The sequence below is a fragment of the Suricata suricatta genome, chromosome 15, assembly GCF_006229205.1.
Source record: "Suricata suricatta isolate VVHF042 chromosome 15, meerkat_22Aug2017_6uvM2_HiC, whole genome shotgun sequence".
NCBI lineage: Eukaryota > Metazoa > Chordata > Mammalia > Carnivora > Herpestidae > Suricata > Suricata suricatta.
Genome location: NC_043714.1, coordinates 50,780,869 through 50,797,105, shown reverse-complemented (window position 1 = coordinate 50,797,105; position 16,237 = coordinate 50,780,869). Strand labels below are relative to the sequence as shown.

Below are 16,237 nucleotides of genomic sequence, written 5' to 3'. Positions count from 1 at the left end.
TCTTGAGTTAGATGGAGTCTTTTATCAAGTTATGAAAAGTCCCATATCGAATTACCAATCTCCAGCATCATCTTGAGCTTGGCACTGCTCAACCAAATGATACTCTTAATGCCAAAGCAAAGTGATTACGTAAATAATTTACTTGGGTCTTCTTTAATCCTATCCAGGAGAAGCTTATAGTAATTTTAATTAGTATTTCACTCACCCAGTGCAGTCCTGTAACAGTAATCTCCAACTGAATTCCTGACATTGGGAATGGAAGTGTGCAAGATCTTTAAACAATGTATTCCTAGTTTACATAGCCTATGATGTGAGCCAAGAAATTAATTTATTTCAACAATATCAATGGTGCTGGATGCAAACAAGACATTTCTGAGATGTCAAAGCAACCTAGAGGATGTGGGAGTAGAGGTAGGAAGTTTTTGTCATTATCATTTTAAAACTATGCTCTTCAGTACTTGCAATTGGTATATATTTTCAATTGAGATTTTTGTTGTTCCATTTCAAAGTATTTTTTCATTTTCCTTTTAAGCTACTAAATACCTTCATGAGCAATCTTTGGTTGTTTCTATACACAGTGCTATAAGAATCGCTTTTAACACTTCTAATGTACCACTTGTTTCCTTTTTGGTAAAGGGCAACAGAAAAATGAATATAACTGTCATTACTTTAGGCCATTGCTTTAGAAGACATGAAATGAAACCAAAACTCTCGTGTAGGTTTTGTTGGTTGTGTGTGAGAGCGAGATAGGTCACTTTACAGCATTAAGTCCAGTTGGTTCAGACTACACCTAGAATATAAATTCTTTGGAAGAATAAAATTTTTATCTCTGGAACAGTGAACCAAGTATTAACATGAAGTCTCTTCTCAACTATACCCAGTTGTATTGTTATTTTGTGCTCCCATAATGTTCATTCCCTTGTTCATCCATCCACAAATATCATGCAGGCAAAAAAGGTCTCCTTCCCTCCAGGAGATATATGCAAAGTCCAAGGACCACTGTGGTGAAGAGAAATTATGCCTAAGTGCTTCTTATAGAACAAAAAAGGAAGTGGGGAATCGAAATCAAAGGAACATTAGAACGTTTTCACAACAACTTAAGCTGAATTTTGAAGGGCAAGTAGGAATGAAAGTAAAAAAGCCTAAGTTGATAAATTTTCAAAATTATTGAGCAATGAACTAATTTGATACTTCTGGGGACTCTCAAGAACAACTAGAAATTAGTAAATGTCAGACCTAGGTGCTGTGGTCAAGCTTGAATTTTACTCTGCAACTAAAAGCTGCTGGAAAATTTCAAGTAGAATAAAATGATGGGGCTTGACTTTTAGTAAGATCATTTAGGGAACAGTGTGGAAGTCATTGGAAGAGGCATGGAGAAAACGGGAAAAGTAGGAGCCTACTGCAATAATGTCTGAACTAAGGCAGTCGAGAGGGCGGAAGTGGACAATTGACAGCCTTGCTACCAAGTGTCCTCTCAGCAGCATAAACCTTGACTGATACCATCAGAAATGGAGAAATCATGTGCCATAACCCCTTACCTTCTGGATTAGTATTTTAACAAGCTCTGGTAATCTGTAGGTCTGGGAGGTACCACTCACACAGATAAGGAACACAGTAAGGGCAGTTACTGGAGGAAAAGAAGTCACTGTCTTAGGAGTGGTCAGTGTAAGGTGTTTATGGAACATCCAAGAAAACTGATCCACAGCAGTTGGGTATTCGGGTCTGGAGGCTGGATTGAAGTCTGGTTTGGAGATACAATTTTATCATTTATCAACAAGTTTATATTTGAAGCCATAGTCCAACCCAAGTGTCCTGGGATTCGCCCAGGAAAAGTGTATCATTAGTCAAGCAGAGGGCCCAGGAGGGAGCACTAACACACACCATTATTTAAAGTCCCATACAGCAAAAGGTGTCCACAAGAAACAGAAGGAACTTCCAGTGTAGGAGTACACAGTGTGAGGAGTGGGAAGAAAGGTCCAAGTGGCAGGATGGTCAACATTCTCATTCCAGCAGAGGTCACGTAAGAATAGACAGAGTCCATTGGGTTTGGCAATCTTGATGTCAGAGTAAAGCTAGAGGTGGAGATTATATCCCAGTAAGTTCTTTCTTGACCTTAGTATGTGGGGATGCAATTTAGTTTCTGCTCTCAAAGTTCAGATGAGTAGAGTATGTGAGAGGAGCGTGGGATGGAGCCAGTTTGCAAGTGTTCTCTCTTCCAATGGGATGGTAAATTCTTTGAGGAATAAGGAAGGCACATAAAGATGATTAAGACCCAGTCCCAACCCTCAGCATTTGTAACAAATCAGAAATAAGACATCTGTAGTACAAGATGGACATGTATTATAAAATATTATAGAGATCCAAAAGAGGAATATACCATATCCAGACAATAAGAGCCTGCTTACTTCTCTTCAGTTGTTAGCACAGATATATGCACATACTTAACATTTAAAGTGATTAATTGCTGACTTTTTCTTTCAACATATCTGGTGAATTATTAATAAAGTCCCTTTTATTCGCAAATCCAAGGAAACTTCAAACTCATTCATGAGATATTTATTAAAATAACACATTTAGGGAAAAAATCAATACAATGTATACATCATTACTGAAAACTGTATACCATCATACAAAAAAGGATTTTATTTGGGAAATCAATTCCTAATTTATGGCAAGTTTTACTTTCAGAAATAAAACCACAAAACGACACAATCTAATTCAATCTTAAAGGCTGGCATGCTGAGCAAGGAATGTTCTTATTCTTTGTAGGAGCTCCTTCTTTACACTGTCAGGTACCAGGGCTGAAATACAAAAATAAAAATATAAGAGTAAGAAGATTCCAATTAATATATGTCAATTTGGTATTTTATTCTGAATTAATAAAATAATTTCGTGAATAACCTACATGCTTCAACAAAGAAATAGGTAAAGATACCTGAAAAAGTATATTTGCAATTCATTATTTGAGTGAACTGTCCAACACCTAGATACACTGCACACCGATGAGGAAAAAACATGAGAAAATTCTTTAAAGTAGGAGTGGAAAAGGCCTTTTTTAAACACAGAGGTACAGCAGGTTGATAAATTTGGTTTAAATGCAACAGTGACATTTCATAAGTTGGTCAAAATCACCATAAACAAAGGCAAAACACAAAAAGTGGGAAAACACTTTTACAGAATTGGGCTGATCTCTCTACAATTTTTCCAAATTGATAAGAAAAAGATCAGACTAATAGAAAAATGAGCAAAAGAGATGGAGAAACACAGTTTGTGAATACAGAAGGGATTTAACCTCATAATTGAAATGCAAATTAAAACCATATTCAGATAGCATGTTTTACCAATCATATTGGCTATAAACTAAAGGTGAGTAATATCCTGTGCTGGCGAGACTAAGGGAAAACTGGCACTCTTATATTAGCTGGCGGGGAATAAAAATTGGGACCACATTTCTGGGCAGCTAACTTGGCAATACTGTATCGAAGTAAGTGCATACCCTCTCTGACACAGCAAAGATGCGAAAACTGCAACAGGGGTTACATTTATGGTACGTTTGCTTTTTCAATGTTGAATATGTGACTATTATTTATTCAGAGTATCAAATTAAAAATGAAAAGCAAAAAAGCCCTGCTCTTTGAAATTTCATTACTATTAAATGTCAATAAACAAATCTAGACTCTTGTTTTTCCTTTTGTGGCTACTAATAAATGAGGACAATCGCGAATGAACGAAAACTTCTAATGCTACTTGCTTGTATCTAAAGGAAACTAAACACTTCAGATACAATTAAATATTTGTATAGTGAATTCCATCAACAAGTATGCAAGTTAAATAAGACACATACTCCTCTTGACAAACTGTTTAAGCCTGTGAGAAATGAAGGCTACATAATTAAGATCACTAGAAATGTAATCAGTATGTACATTAAACATACTTTAACAAAAATTATGGTGATGGAACTAGATCAGTTGCCTTGGAGATAGGGATAAGGTGTGACTATAAAAGGTAACTTGAGAGATGGGTTTAGGGGGAGTTAGTTACACGAATCTATACGTGTGTATAAAATTCACAGCACTGCACACTAAGAAAAAGTCAATTCTACTTTATCTTAATTTAAAAAAATATTTCTCTGTGTTATAAAAGAAGATGAAGAACATAAAGGAGAAGATGCACTTTGACTTCTGTGTTCTGTATTTGCTCATTTTCTAGCAGTGGAGCTATACAGGATTGAAATATCCAAGGTACAAGTGTTAAAAGAGAAGTAAAGGAAATTTCCATCCTGTATAACCAGCTCCTAAATGTTAATAGATTAAACATAAAGAAGGAAAATAGAAAAAGAAATTGGAGAAAATTATGTTAAAATGTAATTTGTGGGGGGAACAATACATACTGTTTCTTTTGTTTTTCTTTTCCCTGAGACATGCTTGATGCAAAGGCATGGTTTTAGCTGTTAACAGGCCTACAGATGGCTGGAAAGGACGATGGGATTCTGTAGCTTTTTCCCAGCAGATAGTTCAGAGAATTAGTATTCTCTAGCAATAACTTTCAAACTCATTTACTTGTCACACTTAAATTCTTTTTTACTAGTTCTATGTGAGAAAACAGATAATGAATCAAATGACCAAAAAAAAAAAAAAAAAACCAACCCCTTTTTTCAAAATAAATGAAAATAATGTAGCTACATCTGAGGTAACGATGTAATGTAACTCCTGAGTATATATTACATAACACCAATGTTACTATATTTCCTCTCCTTCCTTTGCCTTCTGAAAGGAAATGAAGATGGTTGTAGTGTGAATTTTAAGTACAGGTTACCCTGAAGTTGTCAAGCTGCCCCCTCCCTAATTAGACACTTTAGAAGACAGAACTTTACTTTCCTTTTTAAAATGTTTATTTACTTATTTTGAGAGAGTGTAAGTGAGGGAGGGACAGAGAGAGAATCTTAAGCAGGCTCCATGCTGAGCTCCACGACCTGAGCTGAAAGAGTTGGATGTTCAACTGACCAAGTCACCCAGGTGCCCCAGAACTTCACTTACTTTTAAAAAGAAAAACAGCAGAGCGTTGACTCTGGGGCTAGAGTAAAACTTTGGATTATTGACATCAGGCCATATCTAATAAAATTTATGAATCCTAGCTTCAGGTAATACTCGACCCTACAAAATCCTGTTATTTTAAAAACTATCTGTCTTAACATTTCTATACTGTTTTAGAGTGCAAAAACACTTTATACTTCTCATCTTATTTATTACTCAAGACTATGCTAGACAGGCAAGTGAGCAATTATCTTTCCCACTGAGGAAAATTCAAGTACCCAAGTAATTTTGGAAAGGGTGAACCAGCAAAACAGAAAGAAAAAAATCATGTCTTCAGCACACGTTTCCTTCCACATAATGTGTATTCCTTACCTCTGCCTTTTGGTGTGATTTCAGCCACCAAGTCATCAACAGTAACGTGTTCTAGTCCTTTTTCTTTAATTACCTCTTATGCAAAAGCAAAAAACAAATCATATCATTTAAAATCATTATCTGTAAGAAAGATTTTCATAGAGGAAGGGTTAAGATCATGTTTTTAGAGTGCAGACTGGTCTTTAAAAAAAAAAAGAGGACACTTCTTTTTTTCTTTTCAATTGAAGATTTAGTTAAACCTTAAACACATTAAGTATTCACCCGATCAAAACCTTAAAAGCCTATTCATCTCTCAGCGAAATAACTTGTAACTTAACAAATATAATAACAGAATGAATCTGAACTGTAAGGTCAAATCTCACATGTGTAAAAAGCTGGAAACTTAGAACTGTACAGAATCTTACTTCAGCTCCTGAATGTATGAAGGGAGGAAAAACTATTATTTGAGTGTAACTTGTAATTTCATATCCCCGAATTAAATTATAGAACTCATTTGTTCATTTCTCTTCTCGAGGCTGAGCCAAAAGAAGAGGAAAAGGAGTTAACATTACTGGATTCCTATTATGTGCTGGGTGTTTTGCAGCATTTAATATTCACAACAATCTAATGGGCTGGGCATTTTTCCACTTCCCAAGTGAGCCAACCGAGGCTTAAATTAAATAATTCCTCCAAATATGAGCTGAAGTCTAGCTGTAGTCTCTTCCAGTGAAGATCTGTATGACCTCAAAGTCTATGCTTTTATTGCCTCCTTAGGATTAATGATATAAATCATTTCTAATACCATTAATTATAGAAACAATTACAACATAATGGGAGTTCATTGAAAGTATCCGGAATTCCTATTTCCAAAGCTGAGCCAGAAAAGGAAGCTCATTTTCAGGACACGCATAATCCATCTAGTGGTGTTCTCATCGATACCCAGCAACGTAACAAGCTTCCACCCCACATTTCAGAAAATAGTGTAATTATCTAAGACTTTTGTAGGTACATTCTTCAAAAAAAATAACACTGTTATAGCCAGGAGATATAATTCCTATAAAGTCTGCCAATCATAAAGTGTTCACTTTGTTATAAAGTTAAAACAAAGGGATAACTAATGTTTCACTTTGCATAGGGGCACTGAAAAAGATTGGATTCCATACTTTGGTGCTAAAGAAAATCTTGCTTCATTGGGTTACAAAAAATACAAAGAAAATTTCTAGGAATTACATCAACCAAAAGGAAACAAAAGAAGGAAATCATTGCACTTTTCCATATATTTAAAATTATGCTCAGCACTCAACAGATTTTAAAATACTGCCTGTAATTTTTCTAGTGAACTCCAAACCAACAAGAACAATGGAATTAGCTTATCTTGTAAATGAAACTGATTACCTTTACAGTGTGCCTTCAACTGGTCCTTCCAGCCACATTCAATTAATTTAGCTCTCAGCAACTCTTTGAGGCTGTTGAAAAAGAAACAGTTTCATATTAAACTACAACAATGCACAATATTTTAGATAGGATGTTTGAAGCAAAAGTTCAAATGTTCAATTAAAAATTCCCTGCCTTCTAAGCACGAAAGCTTTAACTGTGGCCTATTCTCAGCTCTATTACTCATTCTTTGATCTTTTGCAAATCATTTAGACTCTGGACCTCATTGTCATCATTAGTAAAGTTAAATGAAGTGGATGAGATAGAAGTCCTTCGCAAGAAATTCCACTCTCTGGCCTTCTCATACACTTCCTACTTCCTTCCGCCAACAGGAATACTGTGAATATTGTACAGTTTCCAGATGGTATTAGTTGAATCTGAAGTAGGTGCAACTCAGTATCTTCAAAATCTATTCTCTGACTACAAACTGTTATCCTTTAGCTCTCATGATTTCACATCATGTTCCTCGTTAACCTCAAAAAACTTCCCCTCAATTTTTTCCAACAACCTTCCAAATTAGATACGAAGTAAGGTATTTCACTGATTCTAAGACTGTTCCCCCTGTCCCCACATTCCAATAATTCAGTAATTGGTATGTCTGTCATAATTTAATTGGGAGGATTTTCTTTTTCCCTACTGGTAAAAAAAAAAAAATAATGGTGTGTATTACAACTAACTGCATCATAGGTATAATAAAATATTTCCTATCCTTTCTGTACACACTTACAAATTTTCAATCTTTAATCTAAATCATTTCTCAGCTTCAACATGTTATGTCCAGAACCAAACCATCTCTCTTTCAGTATTCCTAGACACCCACCATGTGACAGTTCCATCTTGGTATTTAATTCGGGCTTCCCATCCTGTTTTTAATTTTAATGTTTATTTATCCTTGAGAAACAGAGTGTGTGTGCATGCTTTAGTGGGGGGAGGGGCAGAGACAGAGAGACACAGAATCCAAAGCAGACTCCGGGCTCTGAGCTGTCAGCAGAGCCTGAAAAGGGGCTCACACTGCTGGGCCAAGCAGTGAGATCATGACCTGAGCTGAAGTCGGACGCTTAACCGACTGAGCCACCCAGGCGCCCTGGTCTTTCCATCTTAACAGGGCCAAAACCCAACTCCTGCTTCTCTCCCACCTCACCCTAGTCCCCCTGTCAGAATGCCAGTGTCCGTCCTGGTTCCTCAGGCTAGAAAACCTGGCAGCATCCTTCACTCAGCAACTCTGTTAACATTATAGTATAATCCATAGGAGCATTTCCTACTGGCTCCAGTTTTAAATATATACCCACAACCTAATTTTTTTTTTTTACCATCTTTGCCATTACTCCCCTAGTCTAAACCATCTTTTTCTCTTGACTGAACCACTACCAGAGCCCCTGACTTGTCCCCTGCTCCTTCACTTACATACTTCGCTCTCCTCCTCCTTCTGCTCAAAGCAGCCCAGTGCTTCCCAATTTACTTACACTAAAATTCCAAGTCTTTACTACAGCCTAAATAACCTTCCGTGACCTTCCCCCTCCCCACATAGCTCTACTTCCTCTCAATTTACTCAGGCTTATGAACTTCCATTTGCTCCTCAAAATGCCAGACAAGCTCCTGTCTTAGGTCCTTGGCTCTATAAGTACCCCATTCATTCATATCCTTCTGATTTCTTATCAGTAAAGCCCTCCTTCTTTTTTTTTTTGTCTCAAATACACACCCCATTATTCTGTTTTGTTTCTCCTCTAGAACTTATCACCATCTACATAAAACAGACTGTCTCCTCCCGTTAGAATGTAAGCTCCATGAAAGAACAGACTTTATTTTGTTCACTACTGTATCTCCAGCACCTTAACAGGACATAGCATACGGTAGAAACGCAGTAACTTGAAGCTGCACAAATGAAGAGACACACAATAATAATCCTCTTTATACATGACTCTCAATACTACCCTCTCAGTTCCCCCAAGGCACTGTTCTGGCTGGATGTCTTCTTCCTCATTTTTCATATTGAGGGCTGCTGATTTTACTTCAAAAATTTTTAAGTTCTCCTTTTCATTTTTGCTGTTTCATTTTTAACCTGATATAACCTGTTAACACATTCTTCTGTAATACACCTCTAGCCCTTTAAGTCAATCCTCCACAATGCCAGAACAGTAGTCCTAAAGAACAAATGTGACGTAGTCATCCCCTTTCTAGATATCTTTTAATTTCTCCCCCCTACCCAAGGATAAAGTCGGATGTTTTTGCAAACCCATCACCCATTTTTCTGCCCTTTCTTTGACATCATTCTCAGTGTATGTAATAAAGCTGTGCAGGATTCCAGCAATGGAAATGAGATCCAGGCAAGGCTGATCATAACTGGCCTATGTACCTAAGTAATATGGTAATCAAGCCCGGTCCTTTGCTGGAACTCCTAGGAGAAAGGTAGTCTGAACCAGAGGGATGTGAATTCTGAACTGCTGATCTCTGCCACCTTGTGGGTAGTCTTTTTAAGAATAAAGCTAACACAGAGAAACACAGAGCAGAGAAAGACAAAGAAAAACATATTCTTGGTAACAATTTTTGAGTGTTTGGACCCAGTGGAGCCTGAAGCAACTTCAAGCCCTTGACTTTTTAGTTAGATGAGCTTATATATTTCCACTGATTAAGTACGTTTTTCAGTTCAGTTTCTTTTTACAAATGAAAGAATTCTGACTTATACCAAATCCACTCCTCCTGTCTTCTGTTCTAGCAACATCACTTTTGTACTTGACCTGCTAGCTTTGATTTTGTAGTTCCTCAGAACATTATCACGCTGTAACAAATCTCTGTGACTTTGCACATTCTGTTCCATCTGCCTTGAATGTCTTCTCCGCTGTATTGACTGGAAGAACAGCTTATCTTTCTCCCCACGCTGAAATACCTCTTTTACTACTCTGCCTGGGGTTTATCACTTTAACCCCAAGCAAAGGTGAAAGATCCCTCCTGTTCCTTAAATATATTTCTCCTATGCAATTTTTACCCTGCTTCTGGAAGCCTTTCTCGATGCCCGACCGAGCCTCTGCTTAGTACTTCTACACCTGTTCATTCTTCAAATATTTACTTGGCCAGTTACGTGCTAGACATACATATAGTATGCTGGGGATACAATGGTATTTTTACTGTCAAGGAACTTAGATTATATTGGAGGATGCAAATAAGCAAAGCAGGTGGTTGTAATACAGTGTGATTAAATGCTAGGATAGAACAAGGTATCTTAGACTTAAGGGATTCTTGTAAGAGATGATATTTCAATTAAGACCTTAAAGATGAGCTAGAATTAAAGATCAGGGAAGAAGAATGTTTCAGAGAGTAGGAACAGCACATGCTGCTCTGAGGTTAATAGTTTGGTAATGGAAACTGGTACTATCATACTATCTCCCTGTTAAAAACTGGGGAACGTGAAGTTTTTAACTGAAGTAATCTGGGTATATTTTCTTCACCATTTGATTATATGTTCTTTCAAAGTCATTTCTTGTTCATCTTTTTAGAGTACTCATTTTCATTTAAGACATGCAATACTGAACAGTCCTATTTTTCACAGATGTTAGGAATTGAAGCTTCTGATAATCAATTTTCTGTAATTCCTTCAATTGACATCAGTTTGCTTCTTGATATCAGATTCTTACATTAATAGAACCATAAGTTAAAGATGTTAAATGTAATTTATTAATACAACCCATTGCTTACCGTTCTCTTTCTCCAGTTTCTATCAACTTTTGGTTAATTGCTGCTCTCATCTGCGCATCTTTGTTCATCTTGCTAACCTGAACATCAACAAATATTTTCAGATACAGAACACCCACACAGCATTTTCTTCTAAATCCTCTAGGTAAGCATCCCAACACATAACATTCTATCAACTGAAGGGATGATTGATATATTTCAACATTGTGTAAACAATGTCATTACTCTTAATATTATTTATTGCATCCCAAGAAGTCATACTGATTAACTCACAATTTTCTTCCCCCATATACCCTCTATTAATAAGTCCTTGGATAATAATAATTATTTTAACATTTATGAAACACTTATGTGCCCAGTACTGGGTTAACACATTGGTCTTTTTTAACCTCATTTAATTCCCAAAACTTATTCTTTTATGTACGAATTATTAACATCACTTGTATTTTACAATTGAGAAAACTGAGGCACCAAGATAAAAAGTGGTGAAGGCAGGATCTGAACTCAGGTACTCTGACCTGAAAAGCCCCCAAACACTTTAACAGCACATCATAAGTGGCTGCTAATAATTTCTGCACTTTAACTGCATTCCAAATTTCTGGGAAGCCATATCACCTAAATACCAATAAAAGATTAAGCACTGTTGGTGAAACATAAAATTTCCAGATTATGCTCTAAGTGCTTACTTTTTACTAGGATGCACCGGAATTACAACTCTCAAACTAGCTCCAAATATGTGTTTGTGTATGCTCTTCCTCAAACCTTGCTGGTGGGATAAGGGAAAAACAAATCTCAAACTAATTCATTCCCAACTTAGAAAATTCTCAATTTTCAGGAAAAAAAAAAGACAACCCAAACCAAAGTGATGTAGAAAGTAGAAGGTTAGAACATAAAAACTTGGAATAGCAACATTACTGCGCATAATCTGTCACTAACTTGGCACTACTTTTGCTACCCCCTATCCTCGTCTATGTGAAAACTTAGGCTGGCAATGAGTTTTGAGTTGAGTAAAAAAAAATTTTGTGAGTGGAACTGGGAAAAAAGAGGTGCTGAGAAAGGACTTGGAAATGTTTGCTTATGTCGTTGGAGGCTAACATTTTCCAAATAACTCTAAGTTCCAGTCGGTACCACTACTAGAATACTGAACTTAACCTCGCCTTGGCCCCCAAAATACGGATAGTGACCTTGGACAAGTCAATTCTTAAAGGCCTCAGTTTTCTCACTGGTAAAACAAGGGCGCTAGGGGATCCCTCCCAGTTCAGACATTCTTTGGGAAAATAGAATAGGGCGGAGACAGCGGGAGAGGCGGGAGGGGAGGAGCCAGAAAACAAAGCGTGGACTGGCTTCAGGCCAACTCCGGTCGCACGCCCTGTCGGAGAGCCCTACAGGCCCGCGAGCGCGGGTCGGGAAAGCTAACGAAAGACAGCACATCGAAAGGAGCCTGGGCTGGGCCCGGGTCCCGGCCCTGAGGACCACGGGCATAGCTCACCACCATCACCGCGGGCGAGGGCCGTCCCTTCCCAGCGACGAAATGACCCTTGCGCTGACGACCGTTACCTACCACACTCTTCGGCTGCCCGGACTTAGACCCTCAGTAGCTCGGGCACCTAAGCACACAGAAAGCTAAAACACGCATTTCCGGGGCGGGGTCTCGCCACCCTGCCTATAAATGTGAGAATTTAACCAGCGCGGGCCGCCTCCTGGTAGCTCAGCCCTCTGGGTAAGAAAGTCCATCCCCTGCAGTCGCGCGGGCACTAAGTCTCCGAAAGACTACATAGCCCGGCATGCAGCAGTCGACTTTCGCGCGGACACTACATTTCCCAGAAGGCATCCCGCACCGCAGTGGTTTTTGGGATGGGAACCACGCCGCCTGCCAGCCTCGGTGCTACGAGCGAAGCGCGGACCTTTCAACAAGAGCTTTATTAATTCTCAGGCTGCGACCCAGAAAGGCTATGGAGGTGGCTGCTAATTGCTCTCTGCGCGTGAAGAGACCTCTGTTGGACCCCCGCTTTGAGGGTTACAAGCTCTCCCTCGAGCCGCTGCCCTGTTACCAGCTGGAGCTTGACGCAGGTGGGAAGCGGCGGCGACCCCCGGCACTCTTCCCCCTTTCGGCTGCCAGCGGCCGGACCCTTTCTTCATTTTCTTCCTTTCTGACTTGGGCAAGCAAGGCGACCGGGGCCTTCCGCATGTCCCGTCGGGCTAGGGTGGGCCGGGGGTGGCCGCCTCTGCAGAGGGAAGCCCATCCCGGAACCAGTGGGAGTTTCCTTCGCCTGGCTCGGCCCGAGTTCCTGGGTCCTTCCCGCTGCTGCTGGCTGGCTCTGGCCCTTTCTCCGTCCCTGGCCTGGGCCCCGCTTTCGCTCTCGAACACCTTCGGTAACCGTGTGCCTTGAGATGCCACACCTTGGAGGACCCCCCCCCTCCTACCCCAGATGGCGGAGATCAATTTCTTAGAAACTACATTGCAGTTCAGAGCATTTTCGGTTGCATAGGTGCTGTCAGATTAAAGACACTACTTTAGAGAATATCTCTAGGAAATTTTGAGGAAACGTTGATTTAGTACCCACACTTCTATATGTGTATCTGAGACTGGCCAAAATATTCATCTTTGTTCTTAGAAGGTAATGAATGGTATTTTGGTTAAAGATAAAGAGCCCAGAGATTTGCATTTTTAATACACTTCTATTGATTCTGATGCATGTTGTGAGTGGATCACACTTTGAGAAATGCTGATCTAGAACTAATAACTTTTATCAGATAAGTGTTTATTAATTGATTTAAAGTTTTGGAAACTTCTGTCAAGAGTCTGTTTTTTGTTACCTGCTGATAAGATAAAATAAGGTGCAGTCTGTAACATAAAAGTACAGGCGCGTACTTGGGATGAAAACTATAAACAGATAATTTTTAAACAATCTGATAAGGCAGTGATCTGGTTATGTACAGAACACAATGTTAGTACTTAAGTATCTTTCCAAACCAGCCTGGAGATCTGGGAAAGCTTCCTGGAGGAGTTGATACCTAAGATGAGTTATTAAGAGTAGGTAAGAGTTGACTCAAGTAAGATAAATTGAGCTTGGTTTTTCTTTTCATTCTCTTCCTCTCGTTTTCCTACTCCATGCCAGTAAATGGTACCATTATGTTTAATTTATGCATTAAAAACCCAAAACTCAGTGGCTCAAAGGAGTAAGCAGTAATTGTTGCTCACAGGTCTTCCAGTCAGGTAGGTGGTTCTCATAGTCATGGCCTTTGCTTATTCCTGCATTTTTGTTCAGTTACGGATCTGCTTGTGGCTCTGCTCTTGCCTGAGCATACGTTTGGGGGTTCTCTGGCTACAGATTCGTATAAGAATATTTCAGATGGTGTCTGTTCTCCACGTGGTCCCTCATTCTTTAGCAGACTTTAATCCAAGAGAAAGCCAGCAATGCACAGGCGCTTCTTAAAGCTGCTGCCAGGAATAAGTTTGCCAAAGTCCCATTGGTCAAAGCAAGTCATATCGTCAAGCCTTAAAGTCAGGATAGCAAGCTCATAGCAAAGCCAAGGAGGCGTCAAACATTGAAAGTCTGTATAGTTGCTTATGTTGCAGGCATGAAGTATTTCGTTTAGTCCGTCAGCAAGTACAATCAGCTCAAGATCTGACTTCTGACTTCCACCCTTGTCCCAATCAGTTACTTCTTACCTTAACTAGAGTAGCTTATTGACTAGCTTTCCTGCCATTTCGTTCTCCTCCCTTCTCTTCTCTGTAAAGCAGTGTTATCATAGTTTTTAATTCTGTATTTATTTGGTATCTTCTTTCTCAACTAGACTGTGAGCTCCATGACGACAGTAATGTTTCCCTTTTGTTCATTACTCTATTCCTAACGCTTAAGATTGTAGGTACTCAATAAATTGAATGAATGAAGAAAGTAGGAGTGGTTATCGAGGTCATTCCATTTCTGAGGAAGCATGAGTGAAAAAGGGAAAGAGTGAGTGGGTTTTGTGTAGGACGCTGCTCCGGTCCTGTATTGATGGAGGAAAAAATCTGGGGAATACAAGATGACTTAGATAGGTGAGGGCACTGTTTATCTTGTGGACTTTATCTACACCTTTGGTGTGTCTAAATCAGTGTTTCTTTTCATGGGCCCTTACAATTAAAAAAATAAAGTTCAGCTGTTAAAAATTTGCTAACTTTTTAATTTGCTAAGCGGAGATGTTTGTTTCAGGTGTTTACTTAAAGTCTAATTAGTTAACGTATAGTGTAATATTGGTTTCAGGAGTAGAGCTTAGTGATTTTTCACTGATATACAACACCCGGTGCTCATCACAAGTGCCCTCCTCAATACCTGTCACTCGTCCAGTCCATCACCCTCACCCGCCTCCCTTCCATCAACCTTCAGTTTGTTCTCTGTAGTTAAAAATCTCTTATGGTTTGCCCCCCACTCTTTTTTCCCTCTTTCCCGTATTCATCTGTTTTGTTTCTTCAAATCCACATAGGAGTGAAATGATATGGTATTTGTCTTTCTTTGACTGACTTGTTTAGCTTTGCATAATACATTCTAGCTCCTAAGGGGAGATGTCCTCAACCATTCTTTCATAAGTAAAAGGATATTCTAACATCAAAAAAACAGGAAGCAAACTTTCACAATAGTCCTCTAAATTGAATATTAATGACTCCCTGAGTTGTCATTGTTCTTCTAATATTTCACCATTTTTGGTTTTGGAATCTGTGTTTGGGATGCACTATTGGAGGTATGATGAGCTGCCGGTTAGGGTTTTAAGTTTAGAAAGCAGATAGATTTAGAGATTGAATGGTTTACTCTCAGGATCTGTGGGGTGGGGGGAGGGCACCTGGGTAGCTCAGTCAGTTAAGAGTCCAATTTTGGCTTAGGTCATGATCTCATGATTTGTGGGTTTGAGCCCTGCATCAGGCTCTGTGCTGACAACTCAGAGCCTGGAGTCTGCTTCTGATTCTATGTCTTCTCTCTCTACCTGTCTCCTACTTGCACTCTGTGTCTCTCTGTCTCTCAAAAAATAAAATAAAACGTTAAACAAAAAAAAGAGGGGGCGCCTGGGTGGCTCGGTCTGTTAGGTGTCTGACTTTAGCTCAGGTCATGATGTTGAGGCTTGTGGGTTTGAGCCCCACATGGGGCTGGCTCTGTGCTGACAGCTCGGAACTTGGAGCCTGCTTCAGATTCTGTGTCTCCCTCTTTCTCTACCCCTCCCCTGCTTGTGCTCTCTCAAAAATAAATAAATATTAAAAAATAATAATAATAAATAAAAGAGGATCTGTGGCCACCAAATTTGGGAGATTGGAGGAATAGAGACAGGAGACCAGTTTGGAGGCTTTTGCAATAGTTTATGTGAGGGGCTTGCATTAAAAATTACTACCTGATGGGGCGCCTGGGTGGCTCAGTCAGTTAAACGTCTGACTTCTGCTCAGGTCATGATCTCACAGTTCATGGGTTTGAGCCCCACATCGGGTTCTGTGCTTACAGCTCAGAGCCTGGAGCCTGCTTCGAATTCTGTGTCTCAGTCTCTCTGCTCCTGCCGCGCTTCCACTCTTTCTGTCTCTCCCTCTCTCAAAAATGAATAAACATGGGCGCCTCGGTGGCTCAGTTGGTTAAGCAGCCGGCTTCGGCTCAGGTCATGATCTCATGGTTCGTGGGTTCGAGCCCCACGTCAGGCTTTGTGCTGACAGCTAGCTCAGAGCCTGGAGCCTGCTTCGGATTCTGTGTCTCCCTCTCTCTCTACCCTCCCCT

The 16,237-nt window shown here is 39.5% G+C and overlaps 2 protein-coding genes across 4 annotated transcripts in view; one reads left to right on the top strand and one right to left on the bottom strand.

Annotated features, from left to right (window-relative positions):
- Positions 1–1,660: 1,660 nt before the first annotated feature.
- Positions 1,661–12,219, bottom strand: ENY2 (ENY2 transcription and export complex 2 subunit). Of its 3 annotated transcripts, none has more exons than XM_029923744.1 (5): positions 11,995–12,156; positions 10,509–10,585; positions 6,780–6,850; positions 5,406–5,480; positions 1,661–2,801 (listed from the first exon to the last, which is right to left on the bottom strand). In XM_029923744.1, exons 1-5 carry the CDS (start codon positions 11,998–12,000, stop codon positions 2,725–2,727), a joined length of 306 nt encoding a protein of 101 aa, XP_029779604.1. In that variant the 5' UTR covers positions 12,001–12,156; the 3' UTR covers positions 1,661–2,724. The 3 variants fall into 3 exon arrangements, with proteins under 3 accessions (XP_029779604.1, XP_029779603.1, XP_029779602.1); XM_029923743.1 differs by lacking the exon at positions 1,661–2,801 and adding an exon at positions 2,809–2,992 and having other exon boundaries at positions 12,067–12,219; XM_029923742.1 differs by lacking the exon at positions 1,661–2,801 and adding an exon at positions 2,814–2,992 and having other exon boundaries at positions 11,995–12,209.
- Positions 12,220–12,365: 146 nt separating this feature from the next.
- The window catches only part of NUDCD1 (NudC domain containing 1), an 82,594-nt gene continuing 78,722 nt past the window's right edge, over positions 12,366–16,237 (top strand). Inside the window, exon 1 of the mRNA XM_029923478.1 lies at positions 12,366–12,575. Within this exon, the coding sequence (XP_029779338.1) occupies positions 12,458–12,575 (118 nt within the window). The 5' untranslated portion in view covers positions 12,366–12,457. The remainder of the gene's footprint in view (positions 12,576–16,237) is intronic.

Excerpts from the sequence above, each read along its gene's own strand:
- ENY2 (XM_029923742.1), bottom strand. Across the intron at positions 6,851-10,508 it reads GAAACTGGAGAAAGAGAACG|CCTCAAAGAGTTGCTGAGAG; the intron begins GTAAGCAATGGG and ends CTTTTTCAACAG. Across the intron at positions 2,993-5,405 it reads AATCACACCAAAAGGCAGAG|TGTATCTAGGTGTTGGACAG; the intron begins GTAAGGAATACA and ends ATCGGTGTGCAG.